Below are 22775 nucleotides of genomic sequence, written 5' to 3' on the forward strand. Positions count from 1 at the left end.
ATGCTGTGCACGTTATGTTGAGTAAACTGCTTTGCAAACAATTCAGCAATCACCAAGAACAATGCTAAAGAAAATGACAACCATACAGGCAAGGACTACAATTTTAAACAATACTAACATATATGCTATTATAAATATACAGGTGCATCCCAATAAATTAGAATATTGTAGAAACAATTGGATTGGCTTGGGTAGATGGGATAGTTTATGCATGAAGTATAGTTTAGGTTTTATTTTGTGCAATGTTCTTCTTGCACAAATGTCTTCTCGTTCATACTTTTTCAAATTTCCCGTATCCATTATTATTGCTGAAAACGATGTAAATTTCTTAATTGTGGGTTAATAAAGGTTATCTTATTTTATTAAAACAAAAATACAAATAAATATTTACTTCAGTACGTTGTGTTGAGTGTTATATTGTATTATTTTAATTTTAATAGCTACAGAAGCAGATAACAAAATTCCCAAATTCGCCGTCTAAAGACAGTAACTGTGTACTACGCAATTAAAATACATTTTTAGGAAAATAATATAGACATCAATATGCCATGGGAATAGTTTGTATTAATACACTATTGATCAAGTGTCACTGTTTGACTTTGATTTCAAAATAACGCGGAAGTTTATTTATGATAAAGTTTGACTTTTCTCGACTTCCGTAGTAAGGTGGAGTTACCACGTGATTCAGTACGTTCATGGAAAACAAAACAAAACAAATGACAACTGAAAACAAATGAGACTACCGTAACATGTCATTCGCACTTGATCACGTTTTCTTATTTTCATGACATGAAGAACAAAACAAGGGCGTTCGAGTCGCTCGTAGATCAATTAATATCGAGCTAAACTGCGCGACGAACAAACAAGCTGATTCCCGTTAGCATAAAAGCTTAGCCTTGTCTCCGTCGTTAATATTTTTTTTTCTGGGAGCCTCTTTAATGTCATCCTTTATGTCTACCCTGTGAAGTAAGCACGCCTGTAATTGGCTTCTTGATTGCGGCCAACGAGCTTCTAAATATTTGTATTGACAAGTCCTGTCAGTACTGTATTTTATCTTGTCAGCACAGCATGCCTCTTGCTGCTTATCAAGAATAACGTTGCTTGCTCCTTTAATCTATGGGCTGCTGTCGATTCTGTGTGCGTAACATTACTTCCAAGACCGTCTCCGTCAGTAAATTGTTTACTGGGGATATTGTCATGTGAGACACGGCTTGAAGATGGAGGCTGTGCGACCCAAGAAGACAAAGGCAAAAGTTGGTGGAAAGGTGACTATTGCACGTCTGTGCTTGTTTTATTTCGCATTCGTTTTTGTTGGTTTATTGTAAATTGAGCCAGTGTAAAATAAGCTATAACATTGTCACAGTATACAAGTTGCAAACCTAATGGTGCGTGGAGGCCTTGTCTCGCACTTATTATTTGGTTGTGCTGATTATTTGATGGGGTCACGGGGTTCGACTGGTCAGCACGTCCGCCTCATGGCGCAGAGGTCGTGGTTCGAATCCGGCAGGTGTGGACTTTTCTCTTCCTGTGCCTGTGGGGGTTTTGTCCGGTTACTCCGGTTTCTTCCCATATTCCAAAAACATGCATGGAAGGGTTAATGGAACACAAAATTGTCCCTACTTGTGATTGTGTGCGCAAATGGTTGTTCGTCTATGTGTGCCCCGTGATTGGCTGACAACCAGTTCAAGGTGTTCCCTGCCTACTGCCCAAAAACAGCTGGGATTGGCTCTAGCACACCCATGTGAGGATTAAACGGATTAGAAATCGGATGGATGATTAATTGATGGTGACACAATATTCGACTGATTAGGACGTCTGCCTCTTGGTGCAGAGGTCGTGGGTTTGAATCAGGCCTTCACGTGTGGAGTTTGCATGTTCTTCCCATGCCTGCGTGGATTTTCTCCGGGTCCTCCGGTTTCCTCGCACATTCCAAAAACATGCACGGTAGGTTGATTGGACGCTCTAAATAGTCCCTTGGTGTGATTGTGAGCGTGAATGGTTGTTTGTCTATGTGTGCCCCTGTGATTGGCTGGCAACCGATTCAGGGTGTACGCCACCTACTGCCCGAAGACAGCTGGGATAGGAGACCCTTGTGAGGATAAGCACATTAGCTAATGGATCAATTGATGATTACTTGATCAGACCTATCATGCGTTTTCTGAGTAGATTCTTCCTTTTTGTTTCTATTCCCAGCTGGCCAGGAAGCATAAAACGACAGAAGACAAGAGAGATCCTGCCCCTTCCACCGTTTGTGTTGATGCTTCCACCTCTGAATTCACCAGTATCCCCCTATGCCTCCTACCTCAGGAGCCACAACTGGAAAAGCATGAGCCCACTGTTATAACTGAAACTAAAGCCCCGGCTTCAGATCTGCCTGCAGAGGCACACGAGACCTCCTCGTCACAAACTCGATTAACATCAGCGTTAACTGAAACTTTACAACCCGCTCTAGATTTGTCACAGACTTCACAAGCCACAGCACAACAGACTCAGCAGGAAGAAACAGAGGGCGCGAGCTTTTTGGCGTCCAGGCTTCAGGGCACATCAGAAGTGTCATGCGTTTCAACGCATTTTGACATCAAACATGTCCCCAGTGCTCCTTCACAATACCCATCGGTCCCGGCACTGGAGGAGGGATCCTTGTTTGAGCTTCACAGAGAAGCTGTGAAGAATTTAGGGAAAGGACCTGCAGTTTTAGCCATTGCTGAGCAGGAATCTTCTCCTCCAAGTTTGCAGTCTCTGGAGTCTGTAGCTGAACTTTCCAAGAACAAACTGTATCCTGAATTACCAAGAACCACAACAGAGGTTCAGGTATTGTCACACAATACTTAAAATTTTCCTAAAACTCTGTTTGTAAAGTCTGTATTTTTGTTAGTCTCTCTCTGTCTCTGTCTCTCTCTGTCTCTCTCTGTCTCTCTCTCTCTCTCTCTCTCTCTCTCTCTCTCTCTCTCTCTCTCTCAGTGAATGATAATAATACCAGCTTCATATTATTTTTTTCCTTTTGCAGCCATTCTCATTGGAGCAGCTGAATGTTTGGGAGCCTGGAGGAGGGTTACGAGCTTGGCTCGAAGGCGTTGAAGTATGCACGACCCAGTTCTGTGCGCTGGCTCGACAGGAGAGCCACGAATTAGCCGAACTTCTGCAGAACTACTGGCGCTGTCGCAGACAGCTCACCCAATCTCATACGCAATTGCACACGCAGTCGTCTGACTGTAAAAGCACTCAAAATCGCCTGTGGAGCTTCAGAGATGAACAGCTAACACTCCAGGTTCAGTGTTTCCTAACCCACAACAAATACTGTATACATATGCAGTAAATCCAATGATTAAAAAAAAAAAAATGCGTATGCTTTTGAATTTCTCTCTTTTAGGGCGTGTGTGCAGATCAATCCAAAGTGTGTGCATACCATCGCTTTCAGCAGGCAGAGTTCAGTCAGAGCGTGCTGGCTGAACTGAGCAAACTTTTCGAAATTCGCAGTGAACTGCTCCATCAGAAGGTGGCCTTGCACGCATATACTGCTTCGCTGTCGCGCCTCCAGGTGGAATCATACTTGTACCGCCTCTTAAAAGGTGATATACGCTTCCACTGTGATCCAAAGCACAGTACATAGCACGTTGTGTATTGTATTATATATTCATGATACTGAATATGATGATTTTGTCATACACTGCACATTGAAGCAGACACGCAGGCGAGCAACAGTAGTTGTCAGTGATGGGGTGTGCAAACAGTGACTGTGCCCCTGAGTTTTTTTTCTTTCTCATGTGTGTGTTTTTTTTCTCATCAGATTGTTCAGCAGGCCAAAGACAGCCTTGTTCCATTCAGCCATTGAAAGACGCCATCAGTGTCCTCTTTAGTTTCACAAGAAGAGTCCTCGATGACACGCAGTTCCAGGCAGATATCCATCACTGGTTGGAAACACTGGTAAAAATTTACAGCGCGCGCGCACACACACACACACGCACGCACACGCACTCGCACACCATTTTGCGTGCATTCCATCTTCACTGCTCAGTTGATGCGTGACTCTTCAGGTGGCAGTGCTGCTGCATGTCGGAGGATCAGGAGAGCACCTGTTCGTGCTGTGTCATCTGCTGTGCTGTCCTGCTGGGGTGGGCAAGTGGGCTGCCCCTTTTCTTCAGGTTAGCTTAAGAAAAAATTCTTTCTCTCAGTCGTCACACCTACATACACTTGGAACTACATTTTTATCTGCTCAGATTGAAGTATTAGGGAACAGCTGTGGAGTGCAGGACTTCATGCAAGCTTTGGCAATTCTAATGTCGCCTGTTCGGTAAGTAAAGAAAGATACCCTGTGCCCGTGACATTTGGTACACCTGAGCATGAAAACATGGTTTGAAGTAGTCTTTCCCTTCAAGATATGGAGACTACGTAATTGTGCGAGATTAGGTCTCTTATTTTTATGGGGGGAGCAGACCACATCTGCTATGATACAGTTCTTGAATTGCACTGATACAGGTGTACCTAATGTTCTTGGCAATTTATTGAATTCCTAAATTGTGCCATCAAATTAAAAGCAAAGCATTTCACTTACCTAATTACGTTTGTGTTCTAGACACCGTGCAGAATTTTTGGGTCATATGAAACCATGTGAGAGTCTTAATTCGGCTTCATCCGGACCTGAGTCAGGCAACTGGACTCTGGTGGATGAAGGAGGAGAAGAGGTACTTGTAGCTAGCCAGCTACATCTTTCACACACGATTTCTCCTACATTGCTGCCCCAAAGCCGTATCAGCAGATCCAACAGTTCCTCTCAAACAACTCAGAATGGTGGAATATTATCATGACTGTATGCTTCCTGCACATAGACAATTCGACACAAATATGTTAAATTTTGTTCTAGTCTTTGTTCCTGTCGGCTGAATCACACTCAAAGCTAATCAAAAAGTACTAAATAAATGCTCGTTGACCGTAAATGTCAAGTCTGTTCACTTAGCACCCCATCTGCTGCTGTATTTTCATTAAACTGAATGTCAAATGCTTTGGCTTCATTTTTAGGATGAGGATCCAGAGAGCAATTGGTTCCTGCTGTGTGAAGACGACCTCGTCTCCTTGATGTCTCAGTTTCCGTTCCAGCAGCTCTTTTCACACATGCTGGGGATCAGCAAGAACGGTAAATGTTTGTGACTTTCCTTTTGTCTCTATCAAAGGAGCAATCGTAACCGAGTGGTTATGAAAAGCGCCTGTCACTGTGGTGCCCTTTAAAAAGGCGCCGCAACCTCTAAAACAATGAGTAAACATACTCTCACCAATTTGTTTGCAGGTGCCTATGAACCTCAAGGGTACTCCAGTCAGAAGATGATGCGCGTGTTTGCTTTTGCTTCCTCTCTGATTGAGATTCTCGCCCTCGGCTTACAAACCTATAACAGGGCCCGATACAGACAGCTAGTGAAGCGAATAGGACACATCATACGGTCAGTACACCAAGTGGATCATGCGGTTGATACGCCCACACTCGTTTTGCCACATAGCACGCAATTATCGGCAGAAAAAAAGTGATCGCGTCATTGTCTTTTTCTCTCGCGCAGGATGACACTGTGTTATGTCAGTGATCACTGGGCACAATATGTCAGTGTGACCGGTATCAGTGGATCCAGCTCTCATGTCCACTCACTGCCTCTGGAAAAGCTGCAGGTGGAATATGATCATCTTTTTCTCAGGGCTGTACTGCATGTTCTCAGAAACAAGAGGTGTGGTATTATTCTCAAGATTTTCTCTGAAGAGAACAAAAAAAAAACAATTCTTATTCCTCTGCTATTTCTTTTAAAGGTTGGGAATTTGGTTGTTCATGTCTGAGATGCCATACGGGACTCTGTCCAGCCCCATGCTTTGGAGGATCCTTTATGCGATGCAGTGTGCCGAAACCGCAGGACTGGAAACTCTTTGTAATTTGAGTGACACACTGTCCTGCATTCAGGCTCTTAGAGGTAATCAAGCAAAACAAAAATTGGCCTCAATCACTTAATTCTACCTGGTTTCAATATATATATGTATAGAAAACACAACACATGTTGACGTTTGTAAATCAATCAATATGGATGGGAGATCCTTCAATGAGATCCACTGCTGCTCATCTTTGTCACAGAACCAGAACACCAAGACAGGTTTGAGCTGTGGTTGTGTGAGGTGAACAGTTCTGACGGTATCTCCCTCCTCACTGCGCTCGCCCACATGGCCACTTCGTCACAGTACTCTGATCCTGCCTTTGTCACCACCATCGGTCTGCTGATTTACCAGGTATGACAAGAATATGCAAAGGAAGGATGAGATTTCTGTTCATCTAGGACACGGGTGTCAAACTCAAGGCCCGGGGGCCAGATCTGGTCCCGCCACATCATTTTATGTGGCCCGCGAAAGCAAAGCAAACATGTCAAGTTCTACCATGATTGCTAAAATCCGGACCAAAATTTCAACTTCTGCTATTTAATAAATAAGAGAGCATTTTCTTGTTACTACACCCCTCATTACAGTACCTTAAACAATCGTTGAATCAACCATTATTCTTGACTTCTTTAAATGCTTCAGTCATAACGGCCCTCCAAGGAAAACTGTATCTTCAATGTGGCCCGCGACAAAAATGAGTTTGACTCCCCTGATCTAGGATAACATGAGGCACACCGGCACAATCCAGTGAGACCCCACACAAGAGCCGCAGTTATAATTCTGCCTTTGCAAGGATTATAGTGCCAGTTTTGGACCTTTGTCAAAAAGCTTTTTATTTGTATTGAAGATGAACTAGTATGGTTATTGTTGTTTGGGATCCAATGGTATAGAACTAGATTGCCTCATACTGTGAAGTATTTATAATATCTTGGTGACCTCGTTTTGTTAATATATATAGTGTACATATTTCAGTTTGACACGGTCCAGTTCCACCCAAACTGTGCCTGTATTATCTTACCATGTTGTTCAATAAACCCCCTGGTGACGTATATTAAAACCTGAGAATCTTTGTGATTGCATATTTTTGCTACAGCTCTTGTACTGGGTCTTATTAGACTGTAAGTGTACCTAAAGTTGTCCAACCTTGTCGTATCCTTTTTTTGTGTTTGTTTACAGGTGTCTTATGTAAGCGTGTCCACCAGAGAAATTTACTCTAAGGTTGGAAGAGAGTTGTTGGCTACGATAGCGTCGGCCCATCCCTACATTATCTCTGTGCTTCTGGAGAGGCTGAGAGAAACCATCCAAGCTGTTGGCATGGTTGGTTCTATTGGGTCCTGAAGTTTCACCAAAGGACAATATGGAAAGTTTAGGTCTCAAACCCGACCCCCCCCCCCCCCTTTTTGTTTTTGTTAGGTGGCACTGTACTTGTGTAAAGAGCTTCCTCTGAGCCTGTGGCATCCACAACCAGAGGAGATATGTGTGATCGGAGCGTGGTTGCTCCAGCATCCTCTATCGGCTGTGGAGAATCGACTGGCCTGTGTTATACTGGAAGGTCTGAACTGGGGATACTCGCAGGTGGTTTCAAAGATTTCCCACATTGTCTCATGTAGACTTTGGCTCTAAAATGACGAGGCCAGTTTGGTTTTTCAGGATGAATCCTTGGCCTTGTCGTCATCACTCCACAATAAAGTGGCTCTGCTGGTGGCCGAGGCCTATCAAAAGTACCTGACTGACAAACCCTACAGTGGCCTCATATCAGAAGGCATTAAACAGGTTGGCTGACATTCGTTCTACTTGATTTTGCATAGACTTACACTGAGAGGTTCTCTTTTTTTTTCCTTTAGGTGTCTTATCTTGCAAGTGTCCTTCGCTTAGGCGTGTCCCCTGAAGCGTCTTTCAGTCAATGGGCATGGCAGCTCTTACTAAGGCTAAAGCTTCATGCTAATGTACAGAACCCAAAAGGGGCCTGGTCAGTGCCTGCTTTAGTGTCCGTTCCGCCTGCAGAACTTACGCATTCTCCCAGCATGCACTCTGTTCTCCGGGCTGTAAAAGCAGGCATCCCTATAGGAGCATACCTGTCGATTGCCATGACAACCGTGGGACATAGGTATGAAGTCATTAATTTCATCCTTATTTTTACGGGTGTGAATGAGATACATTGATGTGCTTGATTTTCTTCATCAGCCTGGAGCACTTTTGTACTGATGGAGTGAGCTTGTTAAAGAGTCTGATTCAGTCTCACCACCTGCGAGCTGCTGTGCATCTCCTAGACGCCATCCTTCCTCAAATCTACCCGCTGAGTTTCTACCTTCTCAACAACTCTCAGTAAACCAAATGCACCTTTTGGACCAACATTGATGCATTCTCTATTCATTAGCTGCATCACTAACACTTAATATATGTCTGTCTGTCCATGCCAGGTTTGTAAGTTGCATTCAGTTGTTCTTGCAGTACGACAGCGTATGTCCTCAGGGTGTGACGCAGCAAGTGACGCACCGGGTAGCACCACTCCTCACCCGAACAATCTATGGAGACAATGTCCGACTGCTGAACAGTGTTATTCAGGTAAATTATTTACAATATTCTTTTTAAAGGGGACATATTTACAAATGGGCGGCCCGGTAGTCCAGTGGTTAGCACGTTGGCTTCACAGTGCAGAGGTACCGGGTTCAATTCCAGCTCCGGCCTCCCTGTGTGGAGTTTGCATGTTCTCCCCTGGCCTGCGTGGGTTTTCTCCGGGTGCTCCGGTTTCCTCCCACATTCCAAAAACATGCATGGCAGGCTGATTGGACGCTCTAAATTGTCCCTAGGTGTGAGTGTGGGCGTGAATGGTTGTTCGTCTCTGTGTGCCCTGCGATTGTCTGGCAACAAGTTCAGGGTGTCCCCGCCTACTGCCCGAAGACGGCTGGGATAGGCTCCAGCACCCCCCGCGACCCTAGTGAGGATCAAGCGGTTCGGAAAATGGATGGATGGATATTTACAAATGACTTTTCAATTCCTTGTATACAAACAATTTGAGGGCCTAAATATTAGTCAGCTGTTGTGAATTTGGGCCCTACTGTTTTGCAAGAGTGGTGCTAATTTACATCATACAGTCACTGCCTCCACATGATGTTTCACCACCCATGATTCATAAAAACACATGTATATTTGTTCATCAGAGCCATGTGGTTGAGAGTTCACAGCCCAGTCATGTTGGTGCTGCAGCCGTGCTGGAGTTTTGGGTGGGGATTTTGACTCAGCAGAATTTATGGTACCGGGACAAAACAGTGTTGTTCCTCATGGATCAGCTCTGCTGTGCTGCATTCATACATCAGCAGGAGGAATGTCTGCTGAAGCTTCTGCACCAACAACATAAGGTATAGGCATCAGCGACTGTTTGAATTCAGTGTCTGATCGAATGTAGTAACGCCGTGGTTTGAATGCCTCATGTAGAATGCTTTGGGTTACCATGGAGATCGAGGTCTGCTCTCCTCCCTGGTAGGCTGGATTGCTGGAAATGCCACACCTTCTTTCATAGAGGGCCAATCATTGAGTGCGGAGGTAAGGGTCTCTAAGCCCAAACAGTTTGAAACAAAATTTGTTGATAGGATTTGTGTTGTTGATAAGGTTTGGTTTGCCTGGCTGGTGCTTAATATGGAGGGCACATTTGAGGAAGACTCTCAGCTCAGACGATGTGTTGAAAATGAGCTCCTCTTAGAGCCTAATGTTTCTCCAGAGCAAGCTTTGAAGGTAAAAAAGCGAATTATTTTATCTGAAGAGGTACAGTTTATGACCTTTACCTAATATGCTGTCAATGTTGTGCTTGAGCCAGAGGGCCCAGCAGAGGCTGAAGTTGCCAGTCACGCCATCTTTGCAGCGGCTCCAAATTTACCGTTGGGCCTGGCAGGCATTAGCCACGCCCCCTGACCATCCCCTTGTACCTCTGGTTTGGCAGAAGTTCCTCCAGCTCTACCTCAGACAACCCGGTCCCGATTATGGGTATGATACTCACATATGTTATTCAGAAACATTTTCAGCAATCGATGCAAAATTGCAAACCATCGTATTATACGGCCCGCTGGCCTCCGCAGTCCCTCACTGACCCGCGTGAGAACATTATGAAGTCAAAATAAAATAAGTGCAGTACTTTTGTTTCCAAGGTGTCTACCCATGCGGTTACACATGTTGAACACAATTAAGGTTAACATGATGGTGTGGCCCTTGACAACTGTTTCAGTTTCTCAGATGGCCTCAGGAAAATGCCTTTCCCACTTCTGCTGCAGTAAAATATGATTCACCACGGTACTATTTAGAACAGAAAACCAACCAGTGTCAAAATCATACCAGAACAGCACAGTGTCATTTAATTCGCAAAGTTGAAGTTAGCAAAAATGTTTGAAGTTTACTCTCTACTTGGAAATCCACGGTATTTTTTAAATGGTGCTCTTTCGCTATTGTGTTCTTGTTCCTTGTCAACCAATCAAGACGTGTGTTGATATGTGTGATAGGCATTAGCATTCGTACCACCGTGTTTGTACAGATTGTAGTTCAGGACCGAGGGGTTTTTGTGGTACCCTTTACAACTTTTTTACCAATAAAAACGTCTTTGTGGAACTAAACCTGACTATACTGCTTGGTGGAAAAGAAACTCAATGAAATGTGTCCTCCAGACTGGCTGCAGGTGGATGCATTGGGCGACGATTCTTCCAGGCTTCCACTCAAGCCACTTTGCTGCGAGACTTGAGGCAGAGAATACAAACCGTATCTGACTTCCACCACGCTGCTAGCCAGGCTCTGAAGGTGCCCCCAACACTCATCGCCTCAGGAGACCACCAGGGCCACCAATGTCGCTCCTACTTCACCTCACCTCAGCTACACACGGAGTTAGTCCGGTAGGTCACCTGCTTTACTGCGAGCAGGTAGTGCATTCTCAATTTTCACGGTGATATTCAGCTGAAGACCAAGATCATTTCTTGTCTTGCAGGTTGTTTAGCGTTTTTTCCGTGTGGTTGGACGATGAAACTCTGCAAAAGCAAGAAGTTTACCTTCCCTCTCTTCCTCCCGAATATGAGCCACACAGACTTGCGCAGGTTATGCAACAGCAACAGGTCTGTCTCATACTTCTTGAAGAAGGAGTCAAATATTTCAATATTATTAGTCACACTATTAAACACTACGCATTTAAAAATCAAATACATTTCTGTTTAGGAACTCTGGCTGGAGTATGTGGACCAAGAGCGCCTGCAGTGTGACAAGAAGGAGGTTCTGTCTCTGTGGGAGAAGGTGCAGAGTGAGCCATCTTTCCTTCAAACCCAAAACTGCAGCTTCACGGACTATACAAGCCTCAGCAATGGTACAAAAGAACAGTACAAATCAGTTCACTGAAGTAAACTCTCCGTTGTGACGTCTGAGAATTGTTTCCCACAAACGTCCAGTTTAATCTGTGCTGTTCACCAACTTGATTCTTGAAAGTGGAATGCGAGAATCATTTCCCTCACCTTGAAATTAAAATGTTTGTACAGGTATTGTGACAACAACTAAATAATACTAAAACAAACTCAGATAAGTTTTTTTTGTTTACACTAAGCTTTTTTTTTTTAATGACGATCTCAATGCATGAATTCTCCTTGCAATATTTTAAATATGTATTTGTGGCATGCCATTCCATCATAACAAATCAAAGTTGATATCTGGATTGTACAAAAGATGGCCACACAAGCGAATTTACCCATGCATTTTTGAATGACGTCATTTTTGTAAAATTGGCAATTAAAGTACTAGAGGGGTGTCTCTCTTGTTCTGCAGCAAAGGAGCGTATCCAGTCCAACTTGCAGAAGCATCCAGTTCCACATCCACCTCCTGAACTACACCACTTAAAGACTCCAGTGGCAGAAATTCCCAGCGTATGTCTCTCTGACTCCAAAGCCGCAGCTGAACTACTGCAGCGAGATCTTAGTATACTGCAGGACCAAGCCAGGTATCTTGAAACCGTAAAACATCGCTGAATGGGAATGGTCAACCAAAAGGTCTTCATATGGTGTCAGGATTGCAGTATCACGAGAAGCCGAGCAGGTGGCAATGGAACAGGAGCTTCTCGAGTCTCTCCCTCTGCTTTACAAGAACCGACCAGAGCAAGTGACCATGACCCTGGAATGTAAAGGGAGAGGAGGGCAGCCATGCCAGGGTCCAGCTAATATCACCGTCACGGTATGACTACAATACTCTTATCGCACTGCAAAAGCAGTGTTGGGAATTACAATGCATGTGACAAGATGCAATCTGCCGAATTCAAATAAATGCCAAATGTTCTTATGTACAGTATATCGTATTGTTTTTATGATTCATTCAGCTATTACAAACATATTCTACACTCTAGATAGAACCTAATAGAAAAAAATTAATTACTTTGCTGATTAACTAATTATTTCTACAAGGCAGTAACTGAGTTAGTAACCAAATTACTTTTTTGGAAGAAGACGAATTCAATTGTAACTATAACTAATTACGTTTTAAAAGTAACGTGCCCAACACTGTGCAGAAGATTTCTGAGTGTCTTGGCCTTGCTTTGAATTCTTCATCTGTATGAGTCTGTGTGTCTTTAATTGTGCAGTGTGAGTGTGTCCAGCGACAGGAGGCAACGCAAACTCAGATAACGTCCCTGCGAAGGGACATCAAGAACCTTCAAACGGATGCCATGGCTCCGCCTCCTCAAAGCCTGGCAGATGCTGCTGTCCACACAGAGAACTTCATCACGTAAATAGACACAAATATCGGCTCTGTATTCTGAAACAACGAAGTAGAAACAAAACTGTAGAAAGATTTTTTGTTGTTGTTGTTGTTTTTTAATTGTCTGTTATGTGTGCAGAGCTCTGGTGAACATGTACAAATCGCAAAAATCCCCACCAGTGCTGCAAGTTGGCGTGTCAGCCTTCTACCAGGTGGTCTCCTATGTGTGTGAAGACACACTCCGTCATCCGCCAACACGCCAGTATCTCTCCTCGTGTGTGGAGATACTGGGACAGGTACACACACACACACACACACACACACAGATTGTTGAAGCTGCACGTTTACAATAATGCTGAACTAGTGAAGAATAGCATTCATTAGAATGCAAACTTCTGCCAACGATTGTAACACAACCCACGTCATGCATACGCCGGAAGAATTTAAGATTCAGGCTTTTGTCGCGGATGAATTAAAAGTGATGAAAACAAAAGTGAAAACAAAACCCATGAGTTATTCTTTGCCCATACTTAACCCAGTCACTTCTTAAAAAAAAAAAAAAAAAAAGATCCAAACACAACATCCCTGGTCGAGGTGATAAAAAGTGAAAATAGTTCCAGTGAACGCATTTTGTCTTGTTTTATATCAAGGTGTTCATCCAGGGGAACGCTGAAGAGTGTAGCCGTGTCCTGAAGACCATCTTGGAGCAGAGACGTCTTTGCCCTCTCATTTCTCCTTTTTTCACGCCTAATGCAGCGCCTGCCCAGCTGGTCTTCCTCTACCAAGATGTGGTGACATCACTCCACTTTGATAGTGCAGATGTCATTTTCATGCTGCTCACCAAGGTTGGTCCCAATTTGTGGATAAATCTCGAGTACCGCCACATCCATTCTATTTCAGTTTCCTTTTCCGTCCTTTTTTATTTTTTATTTTTTTTTTCAGTTTGATTTGTCCACCTGGCTGAATGAAGCGCATCCCGTGTTTTCGGAGAGGACGCGTTTACTGGAATTAGTCCATGGAGGTCTTTGTGTCTGTGGCCGGGATCCTGACCCGGAACTACTCACCCCTTTTCACCTTTTCACCAAACACTGGACCTCACTTTTATGCCACCACTTCCCTGACCACTACAGTGACTGTCTGCGTCTGCTCATGACCAGTAAGTGTGTCTCTTTTGTAGCGTTACAAAACGCAGCAGCGAGTCAAGGTCAGGTAGTCTACTCAGACCGGATAAAAATATTTATATTTGTCAGCTATTATTTTGAATTGAATTGGTTGCAACAAGAGCCCAGAAAACAACCGTTAAAAAGATTTTTATTAGCGCCAGTGATTCATAATAGAAAATTGCTTGTTTTTCCTTTTCTCTCTTATTTGCATGGAAATGTTCTTTGGAGTAGGCACTTAGACAAAGCACACATCACCCATTTGAACGGCTGCCATCCACTCATAATTCACTCTTGCAAAATCATGAAATGCGTGGAATACTGTTGCGGCGGTGTGAAGGGATGTCTTTCTCTAAATGCACTCTGCGACTGACTGCTGACGAGCTCAGACTTTCATATGCCGTACAGTAGTGATGACTTTCCTCCTCTTTCAAACCCATCACATTAAACAAAGCTCATGTCATAGATTGTAATAGCAACCCACAGGGCACCGAGCAAATGTCTGATTTCGCTTAAGCGCTGCAATCTTGCAGCAGTGGTAAGACATCAGAGCAGAATCTTTGCTTTTCTTTTTCCTCACATTGACGGTAACCTTGAAAGAAGTCGTCAGAGAATCCATTATCCATTAGTCCAAGTCTGATTTGATTCCAAACATTTAGTCATTGCTCTAAAAATCTTTTTTCTTAACAGGCTCCTCGAACCAGTTACTGAGTCCAGATTGCTGGAAGGTGACTATGCGAGTGCTCGGTTGCTCGCCTCCATCCCGCAGCAGCAAGAACAAATGCGAACAAGGTTTCGCTACTGAGATCTCCGCACGCGCATCGGCATCCCAGGGGTCTCCCCACAGGTCATCAATCACCCTTTCTCCTCAGCAGGTGACCACCTAAAATTGTTATTTTCATCGATGAAACAAATCTCATCTGTAGAAACTCAAATGGAAGCTAAATTCTGACTCTTTCCTTGATTTGATTGACATGGCGAGACAGACGATTGTGCACTAGCTTGTACAAAATGTGATTTTAAAGCCTGCCATTGTTTTCTAACAGGTGGATGAGACAATAGATTGGCTGAGTGATTACTTCCTTCGCAGTCGTCTCAGCAAAGCTGATCTTCGTAGTTTTGGCCTTTACTCTGCCTGGTCTCCTTACATCAGCGAGGTGGTTTCTTTCTGGGACTATTTGGTCAGTTGTCTAAGTACTGTGTCGCTTAGCAGCTGTGCCAGAGACTCTGTGGGCAGCAATAGAATAATGAAAGGTAAATTACAATCACACTTGGTTCAACTTTATGCTTTGTGCTCATGATGTCATCCTAACTCAAGTGTGGCACTCTCGCAGCTCTTCATGACCTGCACAGTAAGATTGTGAAGTTATTTACGCCTTGGATCTTTCCGCTGAACATTGAAGACGGAAGGTATGTCGACCTTTGTGAGCTGCGTTTTCACCACGTGGTACTTCATTTCAACTAACTGCAGTATGAGGAATGGTGAAACCTTAATCTGATGGGAGTGTGTAGGTGGAATTGTATAGCTGTATCATTCATACTCTTGCGTCTATTCATTATTCGTTTTTCGTAGTCATTTGAAGGGAGTGGAGGGGTTGTCATGGATATAGTCTGTTTACCTTTTCTGAACCGCTGCATTTGAATTTTTTTTGGGTCATAGCAATCTCAAGTGCTACCCGTGGCTGGAGACGGATGCGAGTGAGGCAGGGTGTCTGGTCGGCCTCTATGCTCAACTTACCGACAGACTCCATCAGAGATTCAAAGGTAGCCTTTGTGTGCCTTCCGTTCTTCCGTTTGGATCTGTTGTGCGGGATATCCAACAGCACTGTGCATGCACATACATTGCAGACCGCCTACTCCCTGGCCAGAGAGGTGCCCTGTGGCTTTGTGTGATGCAGTACTGTGAAAGCTGCACCTCTCCACGGACACCAGAGTACCTGTTGTACCTGCACCACTCTCACCTGCGCAACTTGCCATGGAGATATTTGCAACCTGACACATCGCTTATGGAGCAGCTCTTCAATGTGAGACCCTCCTACTGCGTTGCAAAGTGACCTTCAGCAACCGTGCTGTTATTACAAGCCTGTGTTGATCATCTCCAAACTCGTTTCCTGATGATCTTTCTCGTTTCTCACTTCTACATTAGAGACTTAGCACATTTTCTTGAGCTTTCAAGAAAACTCATCGTGAGTTATTTCGGGGGATTTTTGATATGCTCGCGCGGTAACGGCACATTCCCGAAATTAAATGTTTTCTGTAAGTCATCTTGGGTGAAAAGTCATGTTTGTTTTTCCGAGTCAGATTTCTATGTTCTCATTCGTTGATGTGCATCCAGGTGGAGAGAGGAAGTCCCAAGAGCTGCTTCCTGTTTATGGGGGAGATTTTATGTGAAGTCAACTGGATCAGCGTCCTAAGCAACCACTTACAGCCACCTCCAGAAACCCTACCAGGCCCAGTTCAGTCCAATGTTGACCTTCAGAAGAAGGAATCGCACACCATGCTGGTGTATGTGTTATACTTGCTGGTCTTTCTGGCAAAAGAGGAGCAGCTCCTCAACCAAAAGGTGGTCCAAAACCTCAAATAATGTTGAACAACTCCACTCTTCAAGGTACAACAGCAACTTATATTTTGTCCCTCTTTATCCAGGACTCCCCACTTCTCAATCTGTTGATCCAATGCACATCTCTGCCTTGGCACCAACTGGATCTGTCTTCCTACCAAGGGGTTTTGGGATATGTCAACACTCACTACGCTCCCTCCCTTCTGCTTAGCACCGATTCGGCATCCCAGTTGTTGCTGAAGTCGCTGCGTAGCGCTGCTGGACTTCACCCCCGCCCTTATGAAGCTGCTCACATTGTAAGTCCGTTTCAGGATGTACTGGACACATTTTTCTTCAATGCCAGAGAGTTACATTAAATATACAGTGCGTGTTTATATATAGTATATACCTTAGTGGGCAATTTATTTCTGGATGTTACAAGCTCCATTTAGTATTTGAGTACGAGCAATGCCACTATTTTTCATTATAACAAATGTATGAACTTATGTACTCTCCACCGGAGTTTTCTTTTTTTGTGTGTGTGTCTTCAACACCCATATCATGTATTGCATGTTTTTCCAATATCATGCAACCCTAATTCACGGAAAATGTTGGTAACGAAGACGGGAAAACACCCCAAAACGCAGAAAAATCGATTTTTAAAATCCCTGCGAATCCATGGGTGCTGAATCACAAGTATGCAGGGGGCCACTGTATTGCTATTGGCACTCTGGAATTACTCCTCCAGCCCCTCTCCAAATGGATGCGCCTTCTGACGTCACAGTGGAAATTAATGAGAGGGAAGCGCGCTCTGTAATGCCGTACGGTGTCCGAAATAAAATGTTTTTTAAGAATCCTCTTTTCTTTTCGTCATACGCAGCTCTGCACCTTGCTCAAAACTAAGACAACTGACCCATTGTGTTGCTTTTTTTTTTTGTTCTCCCTTCATAATCCTCTTCTGTAGCAAGGTGTGTAAATAAATCACTCACCACAAAGTTTGATATCGTTTGTGCCAGGAGGAGACACTGAAGGCGGACGTGTACGTGTGCTGGTCTGTGCGCTGTTTAGTGGCTTTGGAGCAAGCAGGCAGCATTAGTGTGAGCATCCTGGAGACACAGCTGGAGACGCTGTTGGAAAGCATTGTCACATTCAGCCCACCAGGTGAGCTCATCTTCTTCCACAAACGTCTTGATCGCACATTATTAGTCAAGGCACCATCTGGCTGGTCCTCGTCTTCTCCACAGAAACGGGTTTGGAGCAGAGGCACATGGCGTTCTGCAGCCTTTTCAGCGGCGCACTGGCTGTGCTCAACGGAGTCGGCGTGTCTACCGGCGAGGCCCTCGCAGTTCGTGTCATCATCTGGCTGGACAAGAAAGGGAGGGGCTTTCCAATTCTCCCGCTGCTCACTGCTTGCTCCCGCTGTCTGGCCTCAGTGAGCCACATGACGCGTATCATGGAGGCCTGCATCGCAGCCCACTTTAGCTACGGTAAGTGAGTCACCTTGCACTTAACACCCGTTCGCTTTGATTGTAGACCTCATGTAACGTCACGTTTCGTTGCTCAGCTGAGGACGAATGTGTTGGCTGGGGTCCCGTGTTGGCATCGCTGCAAGTGCCCGAGCTCACAGTGGAAGACTTTCTGTCGGAGAGCCAATCAGGAGGCAGCTTCCTCACACTCTATGCCTTCATCCTGCAGCGCCTGAACTCCGAACACACGGCAGCCAATGAGAGGAGGACTCTGGCTCTCATCAACACCTGGACCAATCAGGTTTTCCCCAGGTTTGCGAGTTTCCTTGCCAAACCTCTTTAGAATGATGTGTAGTGGTCAGACAAAATGTTTGCACAGAGATGCAGGAAAACATGTACATTCCCAAAGTGAAAAACCATCGCACACATTTATTTACTGTATTGGCCCAAATATAAGACGGCCCTGATTATAAGACGACCCCCTCTTTTTCAAGACTCAAGTTTGAAAAAAGACTTTTTAAACACCAAATTTATTTTTATACAGAAAATAATTACAGTACATCTGAAACAAATGATTATAACAATATATTTGAGAGAAAAAGCATGTTATTTTGCCTCATTCAAATCTAAAGCGCAATCACATTCGTGATTCGTGAATGAATGGCTTCTGGTTTTTGAAATGTAAATTACATCATAACATCTCCTCAGCTGCCGGTTTTCTCCAGATTGTCACTACGTTTCTCCATTTTCTGTTATTATTTTCTTCTCTTTTCCTTCTTACCGCTATTTTTTATTTTTCTTCTTCGTGCTACCGCTATTTTTATTTTTATTCTTCGTGGCAGGGGTTCACTTTGGCCTGGGGAGTCAAGTTCAGCATTCGCTTCCTTGATATCTGGTGCCATCTAGCGTCGTGAATGGGTATAATGTCTAGACCCCGAATATAAGACGACCCCCACTTTTTCAATCTTATTTCAATGCAAAAAAACACAGTTTTATATTCGGGCCAATACGGTGTCTATGTATACTTCCTCCGTCATGAACTCATGTGTTGCCACCATTGTAGCACTATTTTAAATCAGACTTTTTTTTTCCGCATTTTGATTCAAAATCAATCCAGATTTCCAAATCAAGCCATATCCACGAGTAAACGTGAACCTGTCTGTTATATGTCTCCAGCGGACCAGGTAATGAAGCCAAGCTGTTTCTGTGGTGGCACAAAGCTTTGAATCTGTCACTGGAGCAGCTGCAGCCTCAAGCGGGCCTCGGTGAATTATCAGGGGTGGTCGCAGGTTTGTTGAGATTCCAAAGCAGGCTGCTTCAGCTGGGAGAAGAAAGACTCAACTCTGGACTACTTGGGGCCATCGGTCTCGGGAAGAAGTCCCCCGTTTCCAACAAGTAAGCTCCCCCGTTGTTATGATCATCAGATTTGCGGAGGCTACGACAACGCAGTTCTTAAGGCGTTCCGTACTCTGCATCTAGATTCAGGGTGGTGGTTCGCAGCCTGGCGGCATTCCTCGCCGTGCAGGTAGCAACAGAAAGTGAACTCCGCCTGCAGCCCACCGCTGACTTGCAGCCCTCCGCAAAAGCACAGCAAGTAGGCAGCTCAGGCGGTCACTAACCCTTCCAGATTCTTTAATCATCTCCTTATTATATCAGTTCTGTTTGTTTTTTGCACAGATGCTGGGGATGCTTGAAGCCATGACCAGCAATAAGCAGTACGCCGAAGTGGAAGACTCGTTGAAAAAAGCCCTCCAGTTCATCCGCTACCCAGGTCACTGTCTTAAAGATGGACCTCGACTCTTGGCCCTGCTAACAAACCTGCTCTATCCTGACCTCAGATACTTGCACATTATGCATTGATATTGCCCTTGACCCAAATGCTGCCCGATGGAGCACAATGATCTGGAAATTTGGGACTACTGTGAAGTGGCCTTTGTCAAGAAACATCTCAAAAGGAACCTGTTGATGGAAGAAGCTCTCCTCGTTTATTTGCATCCCTTTGTCGCACTTTGTTCCTCCTCTTATAATCAAGACCTTTTCCATTTGGAAATGACTCATCTATTGATCGTCCCGGAGTATTAATTGAATCAGTATCTCAACTCAAGACTGTGTTACAGACCGCTCCAAAAGAAAATCTAACAAGAAAAGACAAGGGGAAGGCGTTGAAGGACATACGGAACAAAAAGCTTTTAAGAACAGTGTGGAGAACACCTACAAAGAAGACCCTTTGTACTTTTCACAGCAAGACTGCTGCTGTTCCGAATTAACTCGGAACCAGTATTTCGTACATTCATGTTGAACCAAAAGTGCTTTCTAAGAAGGAATATTACGGGCCACACTAAAAAGAACTAAAATAGCGTCGCATTACAAGAGTAAAGTAATATGTCTGCATCAATACATGTGGAGGAATAAACTTAGAACTAATTGAGATCAGGACTGGTGAGGATATTACACTTCAAATACTCGTTCTCAAATAATAAAGCACAATCAGCAGCATTAAGACAACATTTTATTGGGATTGTGGAAACAAAATATTTGCACCTGAGAATGAACTTGGCATTTTCTTTTGTTTTTCTTTTCAGTGTGGCTGTAACATTCCTTGGTAGCTTTCATTTTCCTTTTTTGTTTTTTTTTATTTTTTTGCCAAAGACATTTTTTCTCCCTCCCTTTTTTGCATTATTATCCAAATTGTGTCGTCTGGTACAAAAACCGACATTGGGGCACTTGTATGATACATGAAGAACCACTTCCCCCGAAAAACTATACACAAGCGCACAAATGGTGTTATGTAATGGTCTTATGTTAAGATTCGCCCCCCCCCCCACACACACACACACATTTTCACAGTGTGTATCGTGCGGTGACTGTTAATGTTAAAACATTTCTTTCTATGAGTCAGTACTCTGAAACGAGTCTGGAGAGGACCGATCGTCTGACACCTGCTGTTTGATCCAGCATTGGGTAAGAGAAAGCACGGATAATCTTTGCAAGAGGAAAAGTGGAGCCCCAATGCGTCCGAGACTCCCCGCAAACAAAGCCTCACGTTGTTTTCTCCAGGAACATCATGGGAGGTGTCTGAACTGCAAAATAAATCATCTCTGTGTAAGAGCTGGTGATTCAGTGTCAATGTGTGTGTGTGTGTGTGTGTTAGGTAAAGCTCATGTGTGCATACGTTGAATGTCCTCGCCTGACACAACTTCAGGCTACAGCTGGTTGCTATGGTTACACAAATTGTGTAAGTGAGAGAGGAGGTGGAGAGAATGGGTTGCTCTAAGACAGAAGCAAGGGGCTAACGGGGGCTGCACGTGCTCTCCTTTCAGCGTCTTTCCCGCACGTGCGTTCGTGTAAAGTGGCTGTCTGGTGCTCTGATCGCACTTCTGTTCGCTTGTCTTTCAGCTCAGGTGGCAGATGATATGATGAAGCGTGCCCAAATTATGTAATTTGGCCATGCTGGAAAGCACGTACCGTCTTATCATCCACACACAAGACAAGCACTCCTGGCAGACACGTCGCCGTCTGGCACATCCCTGTCGCCATGGAAACCCAGCATCAGGTCAGGAATTGTTGGTCCTAGACTCTTGTAGCGCACAAATGTGCACTTTCAGAAAGACGCCCCTTTTTATTTGTCTACTATACAGCCTTCGTCCTAAACGCTATCTAACGCGTGTATTTTTCAACCCTTCAAAGGACATTTATTGGAATGCTTACAAATTCAAAATGTTGAGCCATTACATAATTGTAATACACTACAAGACTTCAAGAAATCATTGTTTTGTTTTTATAATAATGATATATCGTATGTTTGTTTTTAATGACTTTTCCATTACTCATATCTGTGTTTTTGCTGCTTAGTTGAGGACAATCAATTCTGATCTAAACACAATTGAACATCTGTGGAGGCCGGAGGGGAGCGAAACATTCAGTCACTCTTTGACCTTGAATCAGCTGGAGCGTTTTTCTCTTGAATGGGCTAGAATAGTTTTTTTTTTTTGCATAAATATCAGCAGTTGTTTTCTTAACTTCAGCCCCTTGTTACATTATCTCACCGCATGGCAAAATTGGCATTTGTAAATCCGGAATCTTCAGCAAAGATGTCTGTTTTTGTGGTTTAACTATTGCATGATACCATGGGTTCATTCGATGGTCACGGGGTCAACGTGACAATAACTGTACTTGGTCGCAATGTGGGGTTTTGTACTAAACAACAGATGTCATTTGTCAGACGTTTGAAAGAATGCCCCTTACGAATGTCTTGCATACACCGGGTGCGTGAGTGCATGTGCACGTGTGTGTCTGTGTGTGTGTGTGCGCGAGTCAGACAGACCAATAGGTGAAAGCTGCCCGATGACTCAAGCTTGCACTTGCGTCGAAGTGACCCATCAGGACACTTTGCCCTGCTGAGAGCGCCTTCTTGTGCACTTGACACTTAAAAGTCACCAGTAATGACTCAGACCTCTACCAGTGTTCCATTCTGAGTTCATTTTTAGAAAATAGTGGGCTGCTTGTTGATCTGCATCACAATATACAATGCTGTACTCTATATGTGTTTATCAAGATATTATTTCTGACCGCTTGACAGTTAAGCACAAACAAGCAGAAACAATAACATATCCGTTCGTACGTTCCACTAGATCAGCCATACATACAAACATACCCATACCATTACACTGCGCCACAATGATGTGGTATGCTTTGGACACACTGTTCCTTTTTCCTAGCATATTCCCTTCCAATCATTCAACACGAGAAACAAGTTGACCTTAGTTTCTTCTGCCCAAAGTTGGATTTTAGAAATAGGAAGACGGGTTTTTTTTTTTGTCAGTTTAATCTGGCTTTCCTGTTCTTGAATGTTACCTGTGAGTGATTTCCACCCTGTAGCAACCTTCTTCCACTGAAATGCTGTCAGACTACTGAAATGTTCATATTCTATAGTGACATTAAATGACAACGTCTTTGCATGTTTGAGAACATTTTGTCATGGGTCTGTTTGTGACCAACAGG

At 44.0% G+C, this 22775-nt stretch overlaps 1 protein-coding gene across 1 annotated transcript; it reads left to right on the forward strand.

Moving 5' to 3' along the window:
* Window positions 1–676: 676 nt before the first annotated feature.
* epg5 (ectopic P-granules autophagy protein 5 homolog (C. elegans)) lies at window positions 677–20882 on the forward strand. The gene is made up of 45 exons (XM_086110745.1): window positions 677–1265; window positions 2194–2811; window positions 3008–3268; window positions 3371–3569; window positions 3788–3924; window positions 4035–4142; window positions 4218–4291; window positions 4574–4682; window positions 5017–5131; window positions 5282–5432; window positions 5547–5708; window positions 5788–5945; window positions 6104–6255; window positions 7078–7218; window positions 7315–7476; window positions 7552–7674; window positions 7746–8008; window positions 8086–8226; window positions 8322–8466; window positions 9063–9260; window positions 9337–9444; window positions 9511–9633; window positions 9716–9882; window positions 10554–10775; window positions 10868–10991; window positions 11092–11236; window positions 11689–11860; window positions 11928–12090; window positions 12494–12636; window positions 12749–12905; window positions 13260–13454; window positions 13552–13765; window positions 14460–14644; window positions 14816–15023; window positions 15104–15179; window positions 15430–15533; window positions 15618–15793; window positions 16105–16332; window positions 16416–16625; window positions 17325–17469; window positions 17553–17795; window positions 17873–18086; window positions 18951–19169; window positions 19254–19368; window positions 19452–20882. Exons 1-45 carry the CDS (start codon window positions 1218–1220, stop codon window positions 19632–19634), a joined length of 7704 nt encoding a protein of 2567 aa, XP_085966871.1. The 5' UTR covers window positions 677–1217; the 3' UTR covers window positions 19635–20882.
* Window positions 20883–22775: the final 1893 nt, after the last annotated feature.

The sequence above is a fragment of the Hippocampus guttulatus genome, chromosome 5 (assembly GCF_054856545.1).
Source record: "Hippocampus guttulatus isolate MCC_2025c chromosome 5, RoL_Hgut_1.0, whole genome shotgun sequence".
Lineage (NCBI taxonomy): Eukaryota > Metazoa > Chordata > Actinopteri > Syngnathiformes > Syngnathidae > Hippocampus > Hippocampus guttulatus.

Excerpts from the sequence above, each read along its gene's own strand:
- epg5 (XM_086110745.1), top strand. The coding sequence starts at position 1,218 with ATGGAGGCTGTGCGACCCAAGAAGACAAAGGCAAAAGTTGGTGGAAAG. Across the intron at positions 4,292-4,573 it reads ATTCTAATGTCGCCTGTTCG|ACACCGTGCAGAATTTTTGG; the intron begins GTAAGTAAAGAA and ends TTTGTGTTCTAG. Across the intron at positions 8,009-8,085 it reads ATGACAACCGTGGGACATAG|CCTGGAGCACTTTTGTACTG; the intron begins GTATGAAGTCAT and ends TTTCTTCATCAG.